Source organism: Zeugodacus cucurbitae, chromosome 2 (genome assembly GCF_028554725.1).
Source record: "Zeugodacus cucurbitae isolate PBARC_wt_2022May chromosome 2, idZeuCucr1.2, whole genome shotgun sequence".
NCBI classification, from domain to species: Eukaryota; Metazoa; Arthropoda; class Insecta; order Diptera; family Tephritidae; genus Zeugodacus; species Zeugodacus cucurbitae.
The window spans coordinates 72,136,842-72,154,237 of record NC_071667.1 but is presented as its reverse complement, the minus strand read 5'-3'; the positions used below and the strand labels follow the sequence as shown (position 1 = coordinate 72,154,237).

Sequence of the window (17,396 nt, the reverse complement as noted above, 5' to 3'; positions counted from 1 at the left end):
GACAGACAGACAGACATTCGGATTTGAACTCCACTCTTCACCCTGATCACTTTGGTATATATAACCGTATATCTAACTCGTTTAGTTTTGAGTGTTACAAACAACCGTTGTTTGAACAAAACTATAATACTCTCTAGCAACTTTGTTGCGAGAGTATAAAAAAGGCTACAGGAAGTAATAATGTCAATTAATAGAGTACACAAGAATTAAATATTCAACGAAGGGTTAGTTTTTCTTGCGTATCGATCTAACAAAAATTTTAGATATTTAAAAAATGTTTAGTATGTAAATTAGATCCAGATTAGATCTTGGATCTAATGGATTAAACTATTTACTTAACATAATTTACTATTAAAGCAAACAACAGCTCAGCGGCATAACTTCACAGTTGTCACTGGAATGGAAGTTGCGAGATTTGAAGCGCCTATTTCATCTGCATAGTTCTTACAAACATTGGACAAATTGTTTTCATCAAAAGTGTGAAAATTTCCCGCAGTCTAAATGAGACATTATGCATGCATTCATTCCATTGAGCTTGTAAATTGCCAAAACTAAACTCTCCACAACTACCCCGAAGCATTGACGCATGTTTTATGTCTTCATAAATTTGAAAAAAACTTCATTGTGTTCGAAGTTCTAACTTCAAATGAGTTAAAAATTTTTAAAAATAAAATTACCAGTAAACTGAAATACAAGTAAAACGAAAAAAACGGAAAAAATCGTAAATAATAGTATTTTCACACATTTGCATGTCCAGCGTATAGAATTTTATTTGAAAAAAGAAATTATAATAAGAGAACGTACGAATATGAAGTCCCAAAGATTTCTGTCAAATTACAAGTGCGAATGTTATGGCCATACATTTTGCAATTGTCCCGACAAGACGCCGCAGAGTTCGATTTTCATGGAGAACGTTTACGATGTCGCCGAGACCTTGGCACAGATAATGGTCATTTGTGGTATACATCAGGCCAAGGCAAAGGCGGCCGTCGATGTGATAATATACTCGTTCATACATTACGATGAAATACGGCATCGCATCGATACAGTGCCGCGTAAACGTCTCTGTAAGGAGGATCTCATACATGATCTCGGACGCAAGTGTTTGATGAGTCGCATGGAGGCGCAGCTTACTTACTCGATCATCAAGCGTGCTTTCAAGGTAAGCGAAACCCATCCCCCTCCCTCCCCCCAAAAAAAAGCTACATATGTATTTTTGGGTATTTTACTCTAAAGGCTTTCTATCATGGCACCAGTGAGGGTGGCATACGCAACCCGATGTTGGAGGCACAATTGGTGCATTCACAGGAGTGTCTATGGGTGCACGCTGCCAAGCGTACAGCACAAATCTTCGCCAGTTACGAAGGCATGTTCTTTACGGCACAAAAGAATTATGAAACATTGATTAAATGCGTCTACAAGAAGCTCTACGATCGCATGCAAAGTCGTTCCAGTCCGCTTGTATTGAGCGATTGCTCGTGTACGGGCTGTGTACAGCGTACCGTTGTGGAATTGCCGAAACCATCGAAAAGTATGTACAGCATACATGGTCCCATAAATGAAGTTGATTCCACGGATTTACGAGTATTACCCATAGTCAGTGATAGTGATGCTGATCAGACTTGCAATTTGAAGGGATTTATCCCCGCCAAGGGCTTCAGAGCCGAAGATGACACCGCATCGAGTACATCGTTAAATTTACCACGTTGTTATCGCTGCAATTGTCCACGTTTGATTTGCGATTGTGATGTTCAACCGGATACGGGTGTGGTAAATGCCGATTGTGGACAGGGCCCCTACAAATGTCAATGGGTACGCATGGATGAGAATGATGAAGAACTGAAGAAGACATGTTTGGAATTACCCGAAGAGCATGAATGTCCCATCGATTGTGACGGCGAGAGCGCTATATGTGATCCGGAATGTGAATGTGATTGTGAGAGTTGCGAATGTCAACCGGAGCAATCATCGGACTATGATGAAGCTGAGGCTGTCGAAGATAAAGTTGAAGAGGAGGAACAGTTCTCCATTGAAGCCACAACATCAATGCAATGCAACATATCTGGCCATGGTTTACCTGGAGAATTTGATGATTGCCGCTTACCCATGGCACATGTGGTCGAAGAAGAGGCCGAACAGTTGACAACCATCGCAACGGTAGTGGAGCATAGAAATGAGGGAAGTCTTACTAGCACTGTGGTAGCTGAAAGTTTAGAGAATGAAGAAATAGAGATCAATAAACTTTTGGGTACAATGATTTAAATTTTACCGTGATTACGACTTAATATCAATTTGGCAACTTGATAAATTAACGTTTTGAAATGCATTTTCGCTTTGAGACAATTTGTAACAAACGTATTGTGATACTACAAATCATGCATATTAAAAAATAGTAACTGTTTTAAAAGGCAATGCAGGTTTTTCAACATTAGCTACAAATTGAATCCAGTTATTGGATTGAACTAGTAGAATGGGCTGAAAAGGGCAGTAGATAAGTTGAAATGAAATTTATAAGGCCATAAATCATGGGACTTTAAGAGGACTTTAATTTTGCTTTATCGCCATAGTCCAATTTCCATGAGAACGCCAGAAACACAGCTCTCAGCTTGAACGGCTTAATTGTTCTTTAACAGACTTTTCTAACAGAAAGCTTATGAATATTTCAGTTATTTCACGTCATGTCAAATGAAAGTTAGAATAATAAACATTATATTTGTAACTGTTGATGACTATGGCATAAGGATTGCTAGGGCCCAGACTTTGGCCCAATATCCACCACTCTAGAAAACAAATAACGCTACTGTTTCCCAACAAGTTTAATTTTCACCTGCTCTCAGAGGCGTTAGGTGCCGTTCTTGTTTCCGAATTTCTCGAAATTAAGCTCGGAATTTGCGGTTCTATGGAAACTGGGGAAAGACTAAAACTTTCAAGTCCATAAGGTATCACGGACTACCTATGAATTATCAACGAACTTTCTCGTACTGCATCGATAAACCGTTACTTAGACATATGGTTGCGAAGTAGTCAACCTTTGAGTTCACCTCAAGCAATACAAAACTCTCATGAAATGAGAAATCAAATGAAAATAACAATATCGAAGTAATTAGCATTTTTTTTAAATTTCTCAACTCCCATTAAAAGAACATTCAAGAAATAAAAAAAGAAAACACATCAAATTAGTGAAAAAGAATCCGTGTAAACATTAAAAAGAAACAAAACGAGGTACAAAACACTATTGCCCTACTACAATGCCAACAAAAACAACAACCAACTAGAAAATAATCATAGTGATAATTTACCTACATCAACGAGTTCCACAACATTTGATATGCGGTTGATGGTAGATCGTTATCTCGGTATTGCAGCGACCATAGCTAGGGATCTCTAGATAAATTTATGAGCATTTTTTTTTTGCTCATTCGATACTCAATAAGTGGAGTTTGTGTGTCAACTGTGCCGTTGGAACTGCATATTATCGTAGATATGTATGAATGTAGGTTTGTTTGAGCGGTTACCCACTTGTATCGTATAATATCATCTGGTGGCATGTCGTACAGGTGACATTCATTGCTGCTGATGAGCTCTGATTTCACAGCAGGCACGCAATTGACTAGCCACTAAAACTTCTAAGTAAATGCTTGAATGCCCTGATGGAAAGTTTTTATGTAATGCAAGTTGTTTAACGGTATTAAGCATTGCTACCGTAGTACATATGCCGAAGCATTTAGATTGCAGAAAAATTTAATCTCAAACTAAACTACAACTAATGCCATTAAAAATCCTTAAAAAAACGAGTTTATTTCATGCTAATTCATTTTAGAATAGTTAGAACTGGGAAATAAGCATTCAGTTAGTTTCATTTCCTACAGGGTATGCAGGTAGACCTGTGTGTGATTATTGAGCACCTACTATACTAAAAATATCCGGATCGAATTTCAAATTGCGTTGATATTGATTTTAAAGATATGAATTTATGTAAAACAGAGCTTCCAACTATGGGTTTATAGTAGATGTACATATATGTATGTATGTATATATCTACATCTGTACATGCCTATGTAAATGGCAACACATTAATTGGATAGTCTATGATCATTACAAATAAAACTTTTCGTAATTGTTGTTAATTTAATAATAACAAAATTTTACAAAAATATAGAAAACAAGTAAGGAAAGGCCTAAGTTCGGGTGCAACCGAACATTTTATACTCTCGCAATTTATTGAAGAAATTTTATTAAGATAACATACAAATTAACCCATAAATTCGGCATAAAGTTTAATAGAATAACGAAAATCGTCATATATAGTATATGAGGGCTGAGGTAATTCCTGAACCGATTTCATTCATTTTCATCAGCAAGGTACACTATAACCAAGACTATATGCTCACCAATACATATTTGCGGAATAAAGCTCAACGGAGTTTTGGAAAACCTATAATTAGGTATATGGGAGCTATGAGAAGATATTTTTGAAAAACCTACAATGAGGTATATGGAGATGTTATGACCCGATTTTAATAATTTTTGGAACAGAGACTCACTATTAGAAGAAAACAATTTCCTCTGAATTACATTAAATTATCTGAGAGATTTACCCATATTTTCGGTTAAAATTTATCCTTATGCGCTGAGTTCAACATGTTCGATATCTGGGGCCTTGAAAAGTTATGGTCCGTTTTCGACAATTTTTTCAGTAGTGAAGCCAGAGATTATATGCACTATTTGTGTAAAGTTTTATTCTGCTATCTTCATTGGTTCCTTATGTACATATTATAAAGTGAAGGAATGAGATGGAATTCGAAATTGAGTTATATGGGAAGTTGTCGTGGTTGTGAACCGATTTCGCCCATTTTTTGTCCGTGTTATCAGGGTGTCAAGAAAATATTATATACCGAATTTCATTCGAATCGGTCGAGTAGTTCCTGAGATATTGTTTTTGACCCATAAGTGGGCGATGCCCCGCCCATTTTCCATTTTGTAAAAAAATCTGAGTACAGCTCCCTTCTGCTATTTCTTCTGCAAAATTTAGTGTTTCTGACGTTTTTCGTTAGTTAGTTAACCCACTTTTAGTAATTTTCAACCTAACCTTTGTATGGGAGGTGGGCGTGGTTATTATCCGATTTCAACTATTATCATGGTGTGTGGTGGGGTACGTAAGAGAACTGACTGCAGGAAGTTTTGTTTATATAGCTTTATTGGTTTGCAAGTTAAATATAAATAACCGATTTGTGGGCGAGGCCACGCACAGACGGACAGACACTTTGGTATATATGACTCTATATCTAACTTTTTAGTTTTAGGTGTTACAAACAACCGTTAGGTGAACAAAACTATAATACTCTCTTTAGCAACTTTTGTTGCGAGAGTATAAAAATAATTCTACACTTTAGTTGAAGAAACTTGAAGCAAAATGTTTAAAGTCTTTTGTTGGATAACTGGACAGCCAAGACTTCACGTGCTCAGCAGAAGATTTCAGTAGGCTGTTAGAACACTTTTTATAAACTGTAATCCATTTCGAGGTTACCTACTTCTTTAAAGAAAAAATTCAAATGTAATGAGGAATTTTTTTATCATTTGAAAGAACATGTTTTGGTATTTATTTTTGAAAGATTATCTCTCAATCTCTATCAAATATTAGCTGCGGCAACGTCTCAAATAGTATATCCGTTGAGTCCAATTCTCGATGACTCATTCGAGGATTCGACTTGTAACTGGTGAATGACATGCGTGATGTTTTGTTCCAAGGACTGAATCGAAGCTGGATTGTCCACATATACTTTGGACTTTACATATCCGCACAGAAAAAAGTCTAACGATGTGATATCACACGATCGGTGGCCAATCGACCGGCCCAAAACGTGAAATTTTTATCTGCTCACCGAAGTGTTCTCTCAATAAATCCATTGGTTGATACGATGTGTGTGAAGCGGCGCTGACTTGTTGAAACCAAATGTCGCCGAGATCACGAGCTTCAACTTCAGACATCAAATACAGTTGAACTTCTATAACTCGAAGCTCTCCTGTAGTTGTTTATTATGGCGCGATAACGATCACCATTGACAGTTATGTTCTCACCGGCATCATTTTTGAAGAAATGTGGACGGATGATTCCACAGGCCCACAAACCACACCAAACCGTTAATTTCTTTTAGATGAAATGGCAGCTCTTGAATCTCTTCAGTTTGCTCTTCGTTCCAAAAGCGACAATTTTGTTTGTTTACATACCAATTGAGCCAGAAATGAGCCTCATCGCTGAACAGAATTTGTTTTGAAAACGTTGCATCTTGGAACTTTTCAAGAGCCCATAGAGCGAAAAGATATCACTTGGGTAGGCCGAACGGCTTCAGTTCTTGCACAATCTGTAGTTTGTATGCTTTCCATTTAAGACCTCGACGTAAAATGCGCCAAGTCGTTCCATACATCACTCCATGCGTCAGTCCGAGTTGCTGCGTACGGCGCAAAATCGAATCTCCACGGTCTTCGTGTACACTCTCAGCTATGGCGGCTATAATGCACACTTTCTCCCAAGAACCACTCAGATTATTTCTCATGCTGATTTCTCATAAAAAAAACAATATTTGTAGCATTAAAAAAAACAAGTAAATTTAAACTGCAACTAACGAGGACCAACTAAATTAATGAAACCTAAGGGAAACCAAATGTCGATATCGGCTCAATAAATTCTGAACATCGAGTCGAAACATTCTCACCTTTTAACGCAGCTACTGTCCGGCGTACATTAATTAGTAGAGTCGGCAGAAGAGGCCACCACATGGAAACAAGTACCTTGCAGGAAAAACTGGTTTAATATATTTACAATACAATATTAAGAGACATTTCTGTGAGGTCTTACTTTTTTTATAAACATTAATTTTATTCGGCAAAAATTTCAACTATTTTACTTTACTACTACTGTGTCTTTGGTCTTTTATGATGCATCGACTTTTCAACTCTCTCACGCTTGACGAAACGAAGACGGCTACTCTCGAATATCGATGCAACTAGAATTTTTTCCTACAGGGCATGTATCAACATGCAGTGGAACCGCGTATGTATTTGATTGAATTAATTCTATATGCAACTACTAGATTGTTGTTGTTGTTGTTATTGCTGCTTGTTTATTGTTATGCATTGTACGAACATTATTGCGTCTTTTGTATAATTCCTTTTGCTTATTGTTTTTATACTTGTTACATTCTAGTATTAATTACTTTAGCTACCGAAATCGAAATTTACATATTAAAGCCGTTTCAGGAACGATCGCGCTACGATTGTAACCACAGTGGATTACATTGAATTTATATGGAAATCATTGATCCATTCACAGCGCATACAAAAACAACAAAATAACACAAAAAATAAACAAAACAGGAAACCAAGCAACCATTGCGCATGGGTGCTGTGGGCAACGAAATGGCCGGATAACGAGGAAAAGAGGAACAACAACGACACTGAAATGCCATTGACATTGCACTCAAACAAAAAAAAAAAACTCTGTGTTCAAAAAATAACGGGAATTTTCAATTTTTGAAAAAATTATTTATTCCTTCATCTAGATTAATGTTTTCGCCCAGAAAATGGTTGCCATTCGATATTATGCCTTTTATGCCAACGCTTTTTCAAATAGTCGAAACAATTCTCAAACACAATTTGTGGGATAGCCTTTTAGCTCCTCCTTTGGAAAATTGGAAAATTTAAAATTCCCGCTATTTTTTTAACAAACCTCGTATATACAGACATGTTCTTATAGTATATCGTATATTTCATATATATCGTTGACCAATACAAAGGCCATTTCACAAATCTCTACAACATTACCAGACCCCAATGATGTCCGATAGTTAGTTAACAGCTGCTTGTTGCACTAAAATTTCGTTTTTTATTTAAATTTTCGGAATCTTTTTTTATTTTTATTTTAATTGAACTTGTTGTTGTTGAGCTTTTAGGTTATACATACATACATGCATTTTTTCAACTCAAGAGGAACAACATAATTCCTAGAACGAGCGTCGTCTAAAGGACTCATGTATGTATATGGTAAATCCAGCTACCAAGCAACAACAATAACAGCAATAGTGGGTGTAACAAGCTGAAACTAATCACAGTGCAAGCATCGTCAATTGCTTGATCGTGGCTGAAGTATGTACATATACATAAATATTTGTAGCTGCATTTGCATTGACTCAATGACCAACAACAAAATGGCGGTGATATGATGTTTGTATTGATGTGTTGGGTGACAAGCTGAAAGGGAAACGCTAACAATTAATGCTTTTGCAAGCACGAAACGCGATTACCTGGTAATTGTTGTTTAATTAGCTATACAGCAAGGCGTAATTCTAAATTAAACTGAAAAAAAAGCTCGTTTGTAAACTGTCTTTAGTAATCGTGGACAATTTGAGTAAAAAAATTGCTTATCCACTTAATTTTATTAAAATACAGTAAAACTTCCATAGCTCGAACTTCTATAAGTCGAAGATCTCCATAACTCGAACTCTTAAATTGGCAATAGAAGTCAAATTTCATAGAAATTTCCTTCCATAAATCGAACTTTTCGACCAGGGCATAATATAATACAAAACATAAAATTTTACTATCGAGGCAGAGTTTTAAAGGAGTCCCTATATTCGTATGGAGGCGAACAAAAAATATGATATTACACTTATAGATTTCATAAATCGCGTAACAAAGGCATGAAATCGAAGTTTTTTTGTGGATTATGGTGATTCGAGTTAGAGAAGTTCCACTGTATACAACATACGTAATGTGTTCAAAAAATAACGGGATTTTTTTTATTTTATGCTTTTTAAAATCGACAAGCCAATTTTTTTTAAATTAAAAAACAAATGACAATTGCCTGGATTATAGTTGGGATTAATGGGGAATCAGCTCTTAATTCGTTTCTGTACTGTCAACAATTTGACCGTCTGAAGGTAGCTGTGTTCCATCAGGACAACTCCAAACCAAGCAATGAGCAGATAGTGACTCGCCAGACACTTCAGGAGATTTTGATTTTGGGTGATTTTTATGGTTTTTATATATCCCACTTATAGTGTGGGGGCTGTCCTCAAGCAATTAGCTGGCTAAATCGACTGCCTTAGATATATTTTTCTCAATATGGAGAAGAGTTTCTCTTAGATTACCTTCAAAATAGCAACAAGTTATCGAACAAAGCGGTATAGCATAAACCGGATCATTCTAACTTTGTTAATAAAATTTTCAATTTAATGCAAACATAATGGACTAGACCTTTTAAAATATAAATAATTTTAACGGGAATGACTGTCAGACCACCAGCTGGTATTACAAAGAAGCAAACAATTCTTGCTTTTCACCACTATCTATAAATGTTATACTGGAAAAACATTCGATCGCAATTAAAACTACTCGCGAAATTATTGACAGCTGTCAATTTGACAAGCCAGTCGAATAAAATTCTAGAGATAATTGCCCAACTCTTCACATACATATGTATTATATTTATTATATGTATATATTTGGCAGAAAATAACTAAAAAACAAGAAAAACCGTTAACTTCGGCTGTACCGAAGCTAATATACCCTTCACAGGTGCATTTCTTTTAGTAACTATGTGTTTATACAAATCTAAAGACGTAAGAAAACGTAAGTAAAACAAGTAAGGAAAGGCTAAGTTCGGGTGCAACCGAACATTTTATACTCTCGCAATTTATTTAGAGATTTACCTATATTTTCGGTGAAAAATTACCCTTAGGCACTGAGTTCTTCATGTTTGATATCAGGGGCCTTGAAAATTCATGGTTCGATTTTGACAATTTTTCCACAAGTGATGTCACAGCTCAAGTACAGTATTTGTGTAAAGTTTTATTTCGCTATCTTTATCGGTTCCTTATGTATACATTATAAAGTGAACGAATCAGAAGGATTCAAAATTGAGTTATGTGGGAAGTAGGCGTAGTTGTGAACCGATTTCGCCCATATTCCACCAGTGTCATCAGGGTGTCAAGAAAATATTATATACCGAATTTCATTGAAATCTGTCGAGTAGTTCTTGAGATATGGGTTTTGACCCATAAGTGGGCGACGCCACTCCCATTTTCCATTTTGTAAAAAAATCTCAGTGCAGCTTCCTTCTGCCATTTCTTATGTAAAATTCAGTGTTTCTGACGTTTCTCGTTAGTGAGTTAACGCACTTTTAGTCATTTTCAACCTAACCTTTGTATGGGAGGAGGGCGTGGTTATTATCCGATTTCCATTTTTTTTTTTTCATTTCATTTTTGGACTGTATAAGGAAACGGCTAAAAGAAACGACTGCAGAAAGTTTGGTTTATATAGCTTTATTGGTTTGCGAGTTATATACAAAAAACCTATTTGGGGACGGGGTCACGCCCACTTTTCCAAAAAAATTACATTAAAATGTGCCCCTCCCTAATGCGAGCCTATGTTCCAAATTTTATTTTCAGAACTTTATTTATTGCTTAGTTATAACTCTTTATGTGTTTTTGGTTATCGCCATTTTGTGGGAGTGGCAGTGGTCCGATTCCGCCCATCTCCGAACTTAACCTTCTTATGGTGCCAAGGAACACGTGTTCCAAGTTTCATTAAGATATCTCAATTTTTACTCAAGTTACAGCTTGCACGGACGGACAGACGGACAGACGGACGGACGGACAGACGGACAGACGGACAGACGGACAGACGGACGGACGGACGGACGGACAGACAGACATCCGGATTTGAATTTAACTCGTCACCCTGATCACTTTGGTATATATAACCCTATATCTAACTCGTTTAGTTTTGCGACTTACAAACAACCGTTATGTGGACAAAACTATAATACTCTCTTAGCAACTTTTGTTGCAAGAGTATAAAAAAAGGAAACATTTTACTAATTCTTTTTAGCCGGGTTGTTTGCTAGAAACATTAAGGATATATAGTTAACCGATCTGAACAATTTCTTCGGAGATTATATTGTTACCTTAAGGAGTAATCCATGTCAACTTTCATGAAGATACCACGTCAAATGCGAAAATTTTCCATACAAGCCCTTGATTCCGATCGTTCAATTTGTATGGCAGCTATATGATATAGTGGTCCGATATCAGCAGTTCCGACAAATGAGCAGCTTCTTGAAGAGAAAATAACATCTGCAAAATTTCAAAAGGATATCTTAAAAACTGAAGGACTAGTTCGTATATATACAAACGGACAGACAGACGGACGTGGCTAAATCGACTCAGCTCATCATACTGATCATTTATATATATACTTTATAGGGCCCCCGACGCTTCCTTCTGGGTGTCACAAACTTCGTGACAAACTTAATATACCCTGTTCAGGGTATAATAAGCTGACAACGAAAAAAATGTTGGATACAAAAAACAACAATGGAATGTTGGGAATGCTTAATTGCAACTGGCTGCAATTATTCGCAATATCAAAGAAGATGGAGAAGTCGAAACCATAAATTAATTTGCCACTTGCCAAACAGAATGACTCGAAATGCGGCATAAAATCGCGAATCTTTTAAATCTCTAATTTCTCTCTAGTATTATTTACGCCAACATTTTGAAACACTGTACTACCGATGGCCGATTACCGTCGTCAGCAAGTGTTAAATGGATTAAATGGACACGTTGGAAGAAGTCAGCAAAAACAATAATAGTACTAAGGCGAAATTGTGCCATTAGTAAAGGTAACACCAATGTGAGGCCACATTCCCAGCGGGACCAATAATACAGCTATACCTACATACATACATACATATGTATGTATATGTTTCTACACAGTTGTGTAGCGAAAGTGTAAGTATGTAGTGTAGAATGAAATGCACTAAAAGTAGTAGTAAATGAAAAACCTGCGACAATGGCAAAAATGGTCGCACACACATGTCAATGAGCAAATTGTTGTATCGATTATATTGGAGACGAACTCTCGCGGCATTAAAGGACTGAGCAACAACAACTACGAGCAAATACGAGTATATAAGAAAGCAAAAAAAAATATATATATAAAAAAGACAACGAAGTCCAAGCCATAAATGGCAATGCAATTAATTATTTTTTAACTGTTTTGTCATATCAGAATGCAGCAGCAGCAATAATCAACAACTTCACCAACCTGAACGACAGCACCAGCAAACGCACATCCTTTGCACCTTCACTCCCCTGCGCGGTCATCATCCGCCTATCCACATCGACGCTTGCTATTCATGGCAGCAAAGCAGCAACATGGCCAAACGAGTAGCACAGCAGTGGTGTTCTGCGGCGACAGTAGCAGCACAGTACAGGGAAAAGAAAAAAAGCAAAAACAAATAGAAATTAAAAAGCTTCGGTGGCTTTCCTTTTATTTGTTAAGCCGTCGAAAGACAGAAACATACATACCTGTTTCAAGCTTGGCTCAGCATTTCTTTGATTGATCGATTGATTGTCGCCGATATTCGATCAAAACAACCAATTGCGGTAATTTCTTGCTGATTTGTTATCAAATTGCCTTTATATGTATGTATTGTCTACACTTATTGTCAATGCATTGTATTATTGGTCTTAATTTTTTTTGCAATATTCCTCAGACTTCAAGACAATGCGACTTTGTTGTTATACGCTCCCGACAAAAGTTGCCAAGAGACTATTATAGTGTGGTTCACATAACGGTTGTTTGTAAGTCATAAAAATAAACGAGTTAGATATAGGGTTATATACATACATATAACAAAATGATCAGGATGACGAGACGAGTTGAAATCCGGATGTCTGCCTGTCCATGCGTCCGTCTGTCCGTGCAGCTGACAACTTGAGTAAAAATTAAGTTGAAGCTTGGTACACATATTCCTTGGGACCGTAGGAAGGTTGCTATTGAAAATAGGCATAATCGAACCACTGCCACGCCCACAAAATGGCGAAAACCGAAAACCTATAAAGTGTCATAACTAAGCCATAAAAGTAAAACTTGGTATAAAGGATTGCACTAAGAAGGGCCATATTTGGATGCATGTTTGTTACGTGGGCGTGGCCCCACTATAAGTTATATAAGTTTTTTGTGAATATCCCACAAACCAATTAAGCTATATAAACCAAACTGTAGTCGTTTCTCTTACGTACCTCATTACACCCATAACTACTCGGAACTACTTGACCGATTTCAATGAAATTCGGTACATAATACTTTCTTGACACCACGATGACAAGGATGGGGTGAAATCGGTTCAAAACCACGACTAATTTCCATATAACTAAGTTTTGAATCCCATCTGATTCCTTCACTTTTAAGGTATAGATAAAGAAACGTTGAAGATAGCGGAATAAAAATTTATGTAAATACTGTAAATCATATGTGACTTCCCTTGTGAGAAAATTGTCGAAACCGGACTATAACTTTTTAATGCCCCGGATATCGTACATGAAGAACTCAGTGCCTTGGGGTAATTCTTAACCGAAAATATCGGTAAATCTTTCAGATAATGTAATGCATAGAATTTTTGCTTCTAATAGTGTGTCTTCTAAAAATTATTAAAATCAGGTCATAACTTAGCCTAGCTCCTATATACCTAATTATAGGTTTTTCAAAAATACGGCGGGCTTTATTCCGCACATATCGGTTATTATGTGAGATATCCTAGCAAACTGAAGTGGGCATATAATCTTGTATATAATGTATGTATGTTGGTGAGGAAAATTAGTGAAATCGGTTCAAGGATTACCTCAGTCCTCATATACTATATATGATGACTTTCGTTATTCCATTGGACTTTATGTCGAATATATGGAACAAATTGTGAGTTATCTTAATAAAACTATAGCAATAAATTGCGAGTGTATAAAATGGTCGGTTGGACCCGAACTTAGCCTTTCCTTACTTGTTGTTATTGTTATTGTTGTAATAACTAACTAGTTATTTCATGATTTTCATGCGTTAGTTTTCGTTCTTCCCTTTGTAGCCTTGCCTAGGTATATGTACGACCTGCCAAGGACTCTTATAACAATTCTTTATTCCAAATGATGTTTACGTCGATGTTGAAGGGGCACACCTAGTGTGAAATTTCAAAAATCAATCGATTTTGCGGTAGATTAAACCTTGAAAAATAACATATTAAAATTTCAAATCGATATCTTAATAGTTTTTGAGTTATAGCAGCCGCTCGGCAGCTAGAAAGTCTCATTAGCTACGAGACGTACCTGAGATATAGTTCAGAGTCTACTGCCCCTATAAAACGATTCCGGTTTCTTTTGTTGGCTCTCAGCTATACTAAAATATATCATTATAATTATTTCTAGAAATTTTTCGTTTACTGCCACGTAAAATATTTTCGGAGCCAGACACATTTAGTCTCATTGTGACGCGTTTTTCTCGAAACAGCATTTTCCGAATTTGCTGCAGTGATTACTCAAAAACAAATGATCCGATCACTATCGAATTTTTTTTAAATGTTCTATATATAGTTCTACGTACAATGATGTATCAATTTTTGATCTGATCAAAGAATCGAATTTTGGCAGGCCAAAAACGACCGAAATTTTGGGTAAAATTCGACAATATTATCTAGTTTAATGAGACTTTTTTTTAGATCTCATCCACGGAGAAGGCCGGAATCACTGCAGCAGTGAAGGGCCTTTTTTTCGCGCCCTTGGAGATCGACTATAACTTAAAAAATATTTAATTTTTTTTTTTCAAAAATTTCAATGTATATTCTTGAAATTTTATTCTTAAAATTTTGAAATAATTGATAAAGTATTTTTTTTTATAAAACTTCCCAAAAATCACCTTTTTTTAGGCCATTACACTAGGTGTGCCCCTTAACAAAAAAAAAATGTTTTCATTGTTAGGCCAACCACTTTTCAGCCCATAAGAAACATATTCATTCCGCGAAGATGTGCCCTTCGCTTATGCCATAATTTGTCATTTCTTTAATTGGCGGCAGGCGTTGGTCATCAATCCTTGCATTTCAATGATTACCAATCAAACAAAAAAAAAACCGCGGAAATGTCAAGTCACCACATCTTAGCTAGCGCTATCTCTTCCGTCCAGCTTTTATAACTGTCTCGTTATGACGTTTCTTCAGATTCTCATTTTGTTTTTGGCTTTGTTCATACATGTAGTTGTTTGCAAGAGTTTGTCTGCTTCTCTGCGCTTATAATTATTACGATCACAAAGAATCGTCAAGTTGAAGAATTTTAACAAGCCGTCTGAATTTTATGGTGTTGCGCATTCTTCAGAGGCCAATGATAAAAAAAATTAAATAAAAAATGCAATGTTATTTACTTTTATGTATGTACATATATACATATATAAAGGGTTTTTCAAAAGGGACGCTACAAAAGTGGATTATGGTCGTCAAAATCGTCCGATCTGATTTTTTTTTTTGGCCCGAATTGGATGATATGCACTTGGACAAAATGTGGTTCCAACAGAATGGCGAAACAAGCCAAGCAGCGAATGTCACAATCGATTTATTGAAAACCAAGTTTGGTGAACGTGTTATCTCAAGAAAATTGCGTTCAGCGTCTGGATTTGGAAAAGAAATCGAGTTCCATACACAATGGCATCGAATGTACTTTCACACGAATAAAGAATTTCATTGTAGGGCTCTTATTGAAAAACCCTTTATTTCCGAAGTTCTTCTCCATTTGGTATTTTTCTTCCATCTTATGTGAAGTACAGAGATTCACAAATCGAGAATCATTCGTTCTCGTACACTCCACAGGCCTTCAATTTATTAGGACGGAGCTGTCAAAATATCTAAAAAAAAAAATGTGAATTTTATTCGGCGAATATTGGACCGTTGTAATAATATAATGTTTAATTTAATTTCAATAGTTATTATAGTTTATTATAAATTATGTTTAGTTTGTTAATGTATAAATCTGCACTTGCTACATACATCTAACAATATAAATAAATTATACATTTATATACGTGACCATGGACCTGTACCACGTTCTGGTATCTAATATCCGATATCCCAACAGTATAATGCATTGATCATCTTTTCGTTTTAATTAATGGGGCTGAGGGATTATGACCTTTATAAAATTCTTTCAGTAAACTCATAGCTTCGTCAGCATAAACTCCACCATTTACTTTAGTTTCTCCGTCCGTTTTGTTCGTAACAAATGGCACATCCACAAGTGTTTTGCCACCAAAACGATCATTAGCACAACCATATAAAATCTCTCTTACTCCCAAATCATGCAATGCTGCTGAACACATAATACATGGCTCTACAGTGACTATAACACTAATTTTTCGAAAAACATCATAATGACACAAGCCGTTTTGTTTACAAAACTCTAAAGTTTTGTCTATACAAAGAAACTCCGCATGGCGTGTAGCATTTTTGGTTGCATTTACATTGTTTCCCGAGCGCGCTATAACTTCAATCTTCTCGTTGTCGTGATATAGGAAAATGCAGCCGACGGGTACTTCTCCAGCCTCCAGCACACTTTTAGCCTCTAAGAATGCTTCGCTCATAAACTGCTCCATCAACTAATTCAAAAGTAAAACGTTACATTAATATAACTCTAATCCAATATTTACCAACTAAATAATTGATTACCTTTTTGTTTACAATTAATTTATTGCTCTGTTCACAACCCAACATTTTAATTACACCACAGCCATTCACAATGTTCACATAATCAGCTGACGACTGTGGTAAAGCTAAAGTGGTGAAATTTTGAAGATTTATAAAAGAGCGGCGTATCGCCCGACCACAGGGGTTTCCCAATTGCGAAACGTCAAAGCCTACTTATTCCAATGAACTGTTAAAGATTGGTAGGTTTTGATGTTTCTCATTGCGTTCTCACTTCCAATGAAAATTGAGTTGAATATCTCTTTATGTCTGATAATTATGTTATCTTGTCATTATCTGGACGTTACACGTTCTAGAAATTGCTTTCCAGTTGCCACACACTCACACGTTTTTAGAGGCATTGCCAGTTCAACTATTTTTCATTCACAATAGCAAGTTATTTCCAAAAAACGTAGTCGGCAATAACAAGAAACCCTAGTTTGACAAACCAAAATTATAAATTCTGTTAAAGGTGCAAAATGGCAAATGAAAAATTTTCTATATTTATTTGGTCCATCACGATTCAAATAGTGATTGTAGATTCCTCAAAATGTCAGAATATTATAGAATAATAATTTAAATTTCACTTGAGAGTTCGCGCTCTGAATATAAAAGCCGAGCGAAACTCCAAGCAAAGTATTTAATAGCTGTCATCGATTGGTCACTTTCTGCTCGCTATCCTTGGGCGCTGCTCGTCTGTCAAAAAATTTACAAGTGAAGGCAACAACAAAGTTATCTAGTTGAATTCGTACAGGAGAGTACGCGGATAGCTCATTAAAAATGCTATCGCCGCTTGCTGAGTGCTGTCAAATTTTGTTTTACATATGTATACCATTCACAATGG

General features: G+C 36.2%; 2 protein-coding genes across 2 annotated transcripts; one reads left to right on the top strand and one right to left on the bottom strand.

The window, feature by feature from the left end:
* The first annotated feature begins 602 nt into the window (after positions 1-602).
* LOC105209148 (uncharacterized) lies at positions 603-2,412 on the top strand. Its single transcript, XM_011179393.3, has 2 exons — positions 603-1,162; positions 1,237-2,412. The coding sequence occupies exons 1-2, from the start codon at positions 809-811 to the stop codon at positions 2,260-2,262; spliced, it is 1,380 nt and encodes a 459-aa protein (XP_011177695.2). The 5' UTR covers positions 603-808; the 3' UTR covers positions 2,263-2,412.
* Positions 2,413-15,759: 13,347 nt separating this feature from the next.
* On the bottom strand, positions 15,760-17,024 carry LOC105209149 (tRNA-specific adenosine deaminase 2). Its single transcript, XM_011179394.3, has 2 exons — positions 16,538-17,024; positions 15,760-16,467 (listed from the first exon to the last, which is right to left on the bottom strand). The coding sequence occupies exons 1-2, from the start codon at positions 16,580-16,582 to the stop codon at positions 15,964-15,966; spliced, it is 549 nt and encodes a 182-aa protein (XP_011177696.2). The 5' UTR covers positions 16,583-17,024; the 3' UTR covers positions 15,760-15,963.
* Between the last annotated feature and the right edge of the window lie 372 nt (positions 17,025-17,396).

What these genes read in the sequence shown, in the direction of transcription:
- LOC105209148 (XM_011179393.3), top strand. Translation starts at nt 809, where the DNA reads ATGAAGTCCCAAAGATTTCTGTCAAATTACAAGTGCGAATGTTATGGC. An exon ending in TCATCAAGCGTGCTTTCAAG is followed by an intron (nt 1,163 to 1,236) that starts GTAAGCGAAACC and finishes TTTACTCTAAAG; the next exon opens with GCTTTCTATCATGGCACCAG.
- LOC105209149 (XM_011179394.3), bottom strand. Translation starts at nt 16,582, where the DNA reads ATGTTGGGTTGTGAACAGAGCAATAAATTAATTGTAAACAAAAAG. An exon ending in AATTAATTGTAAACAAAAAG is followed by an intron (nt 16,468 to 16,537) that starts GTAATCAATTAT and finishes CTTTTGAATTAG; the next exon opens with TTGATGGAGCAGTTTATGAG.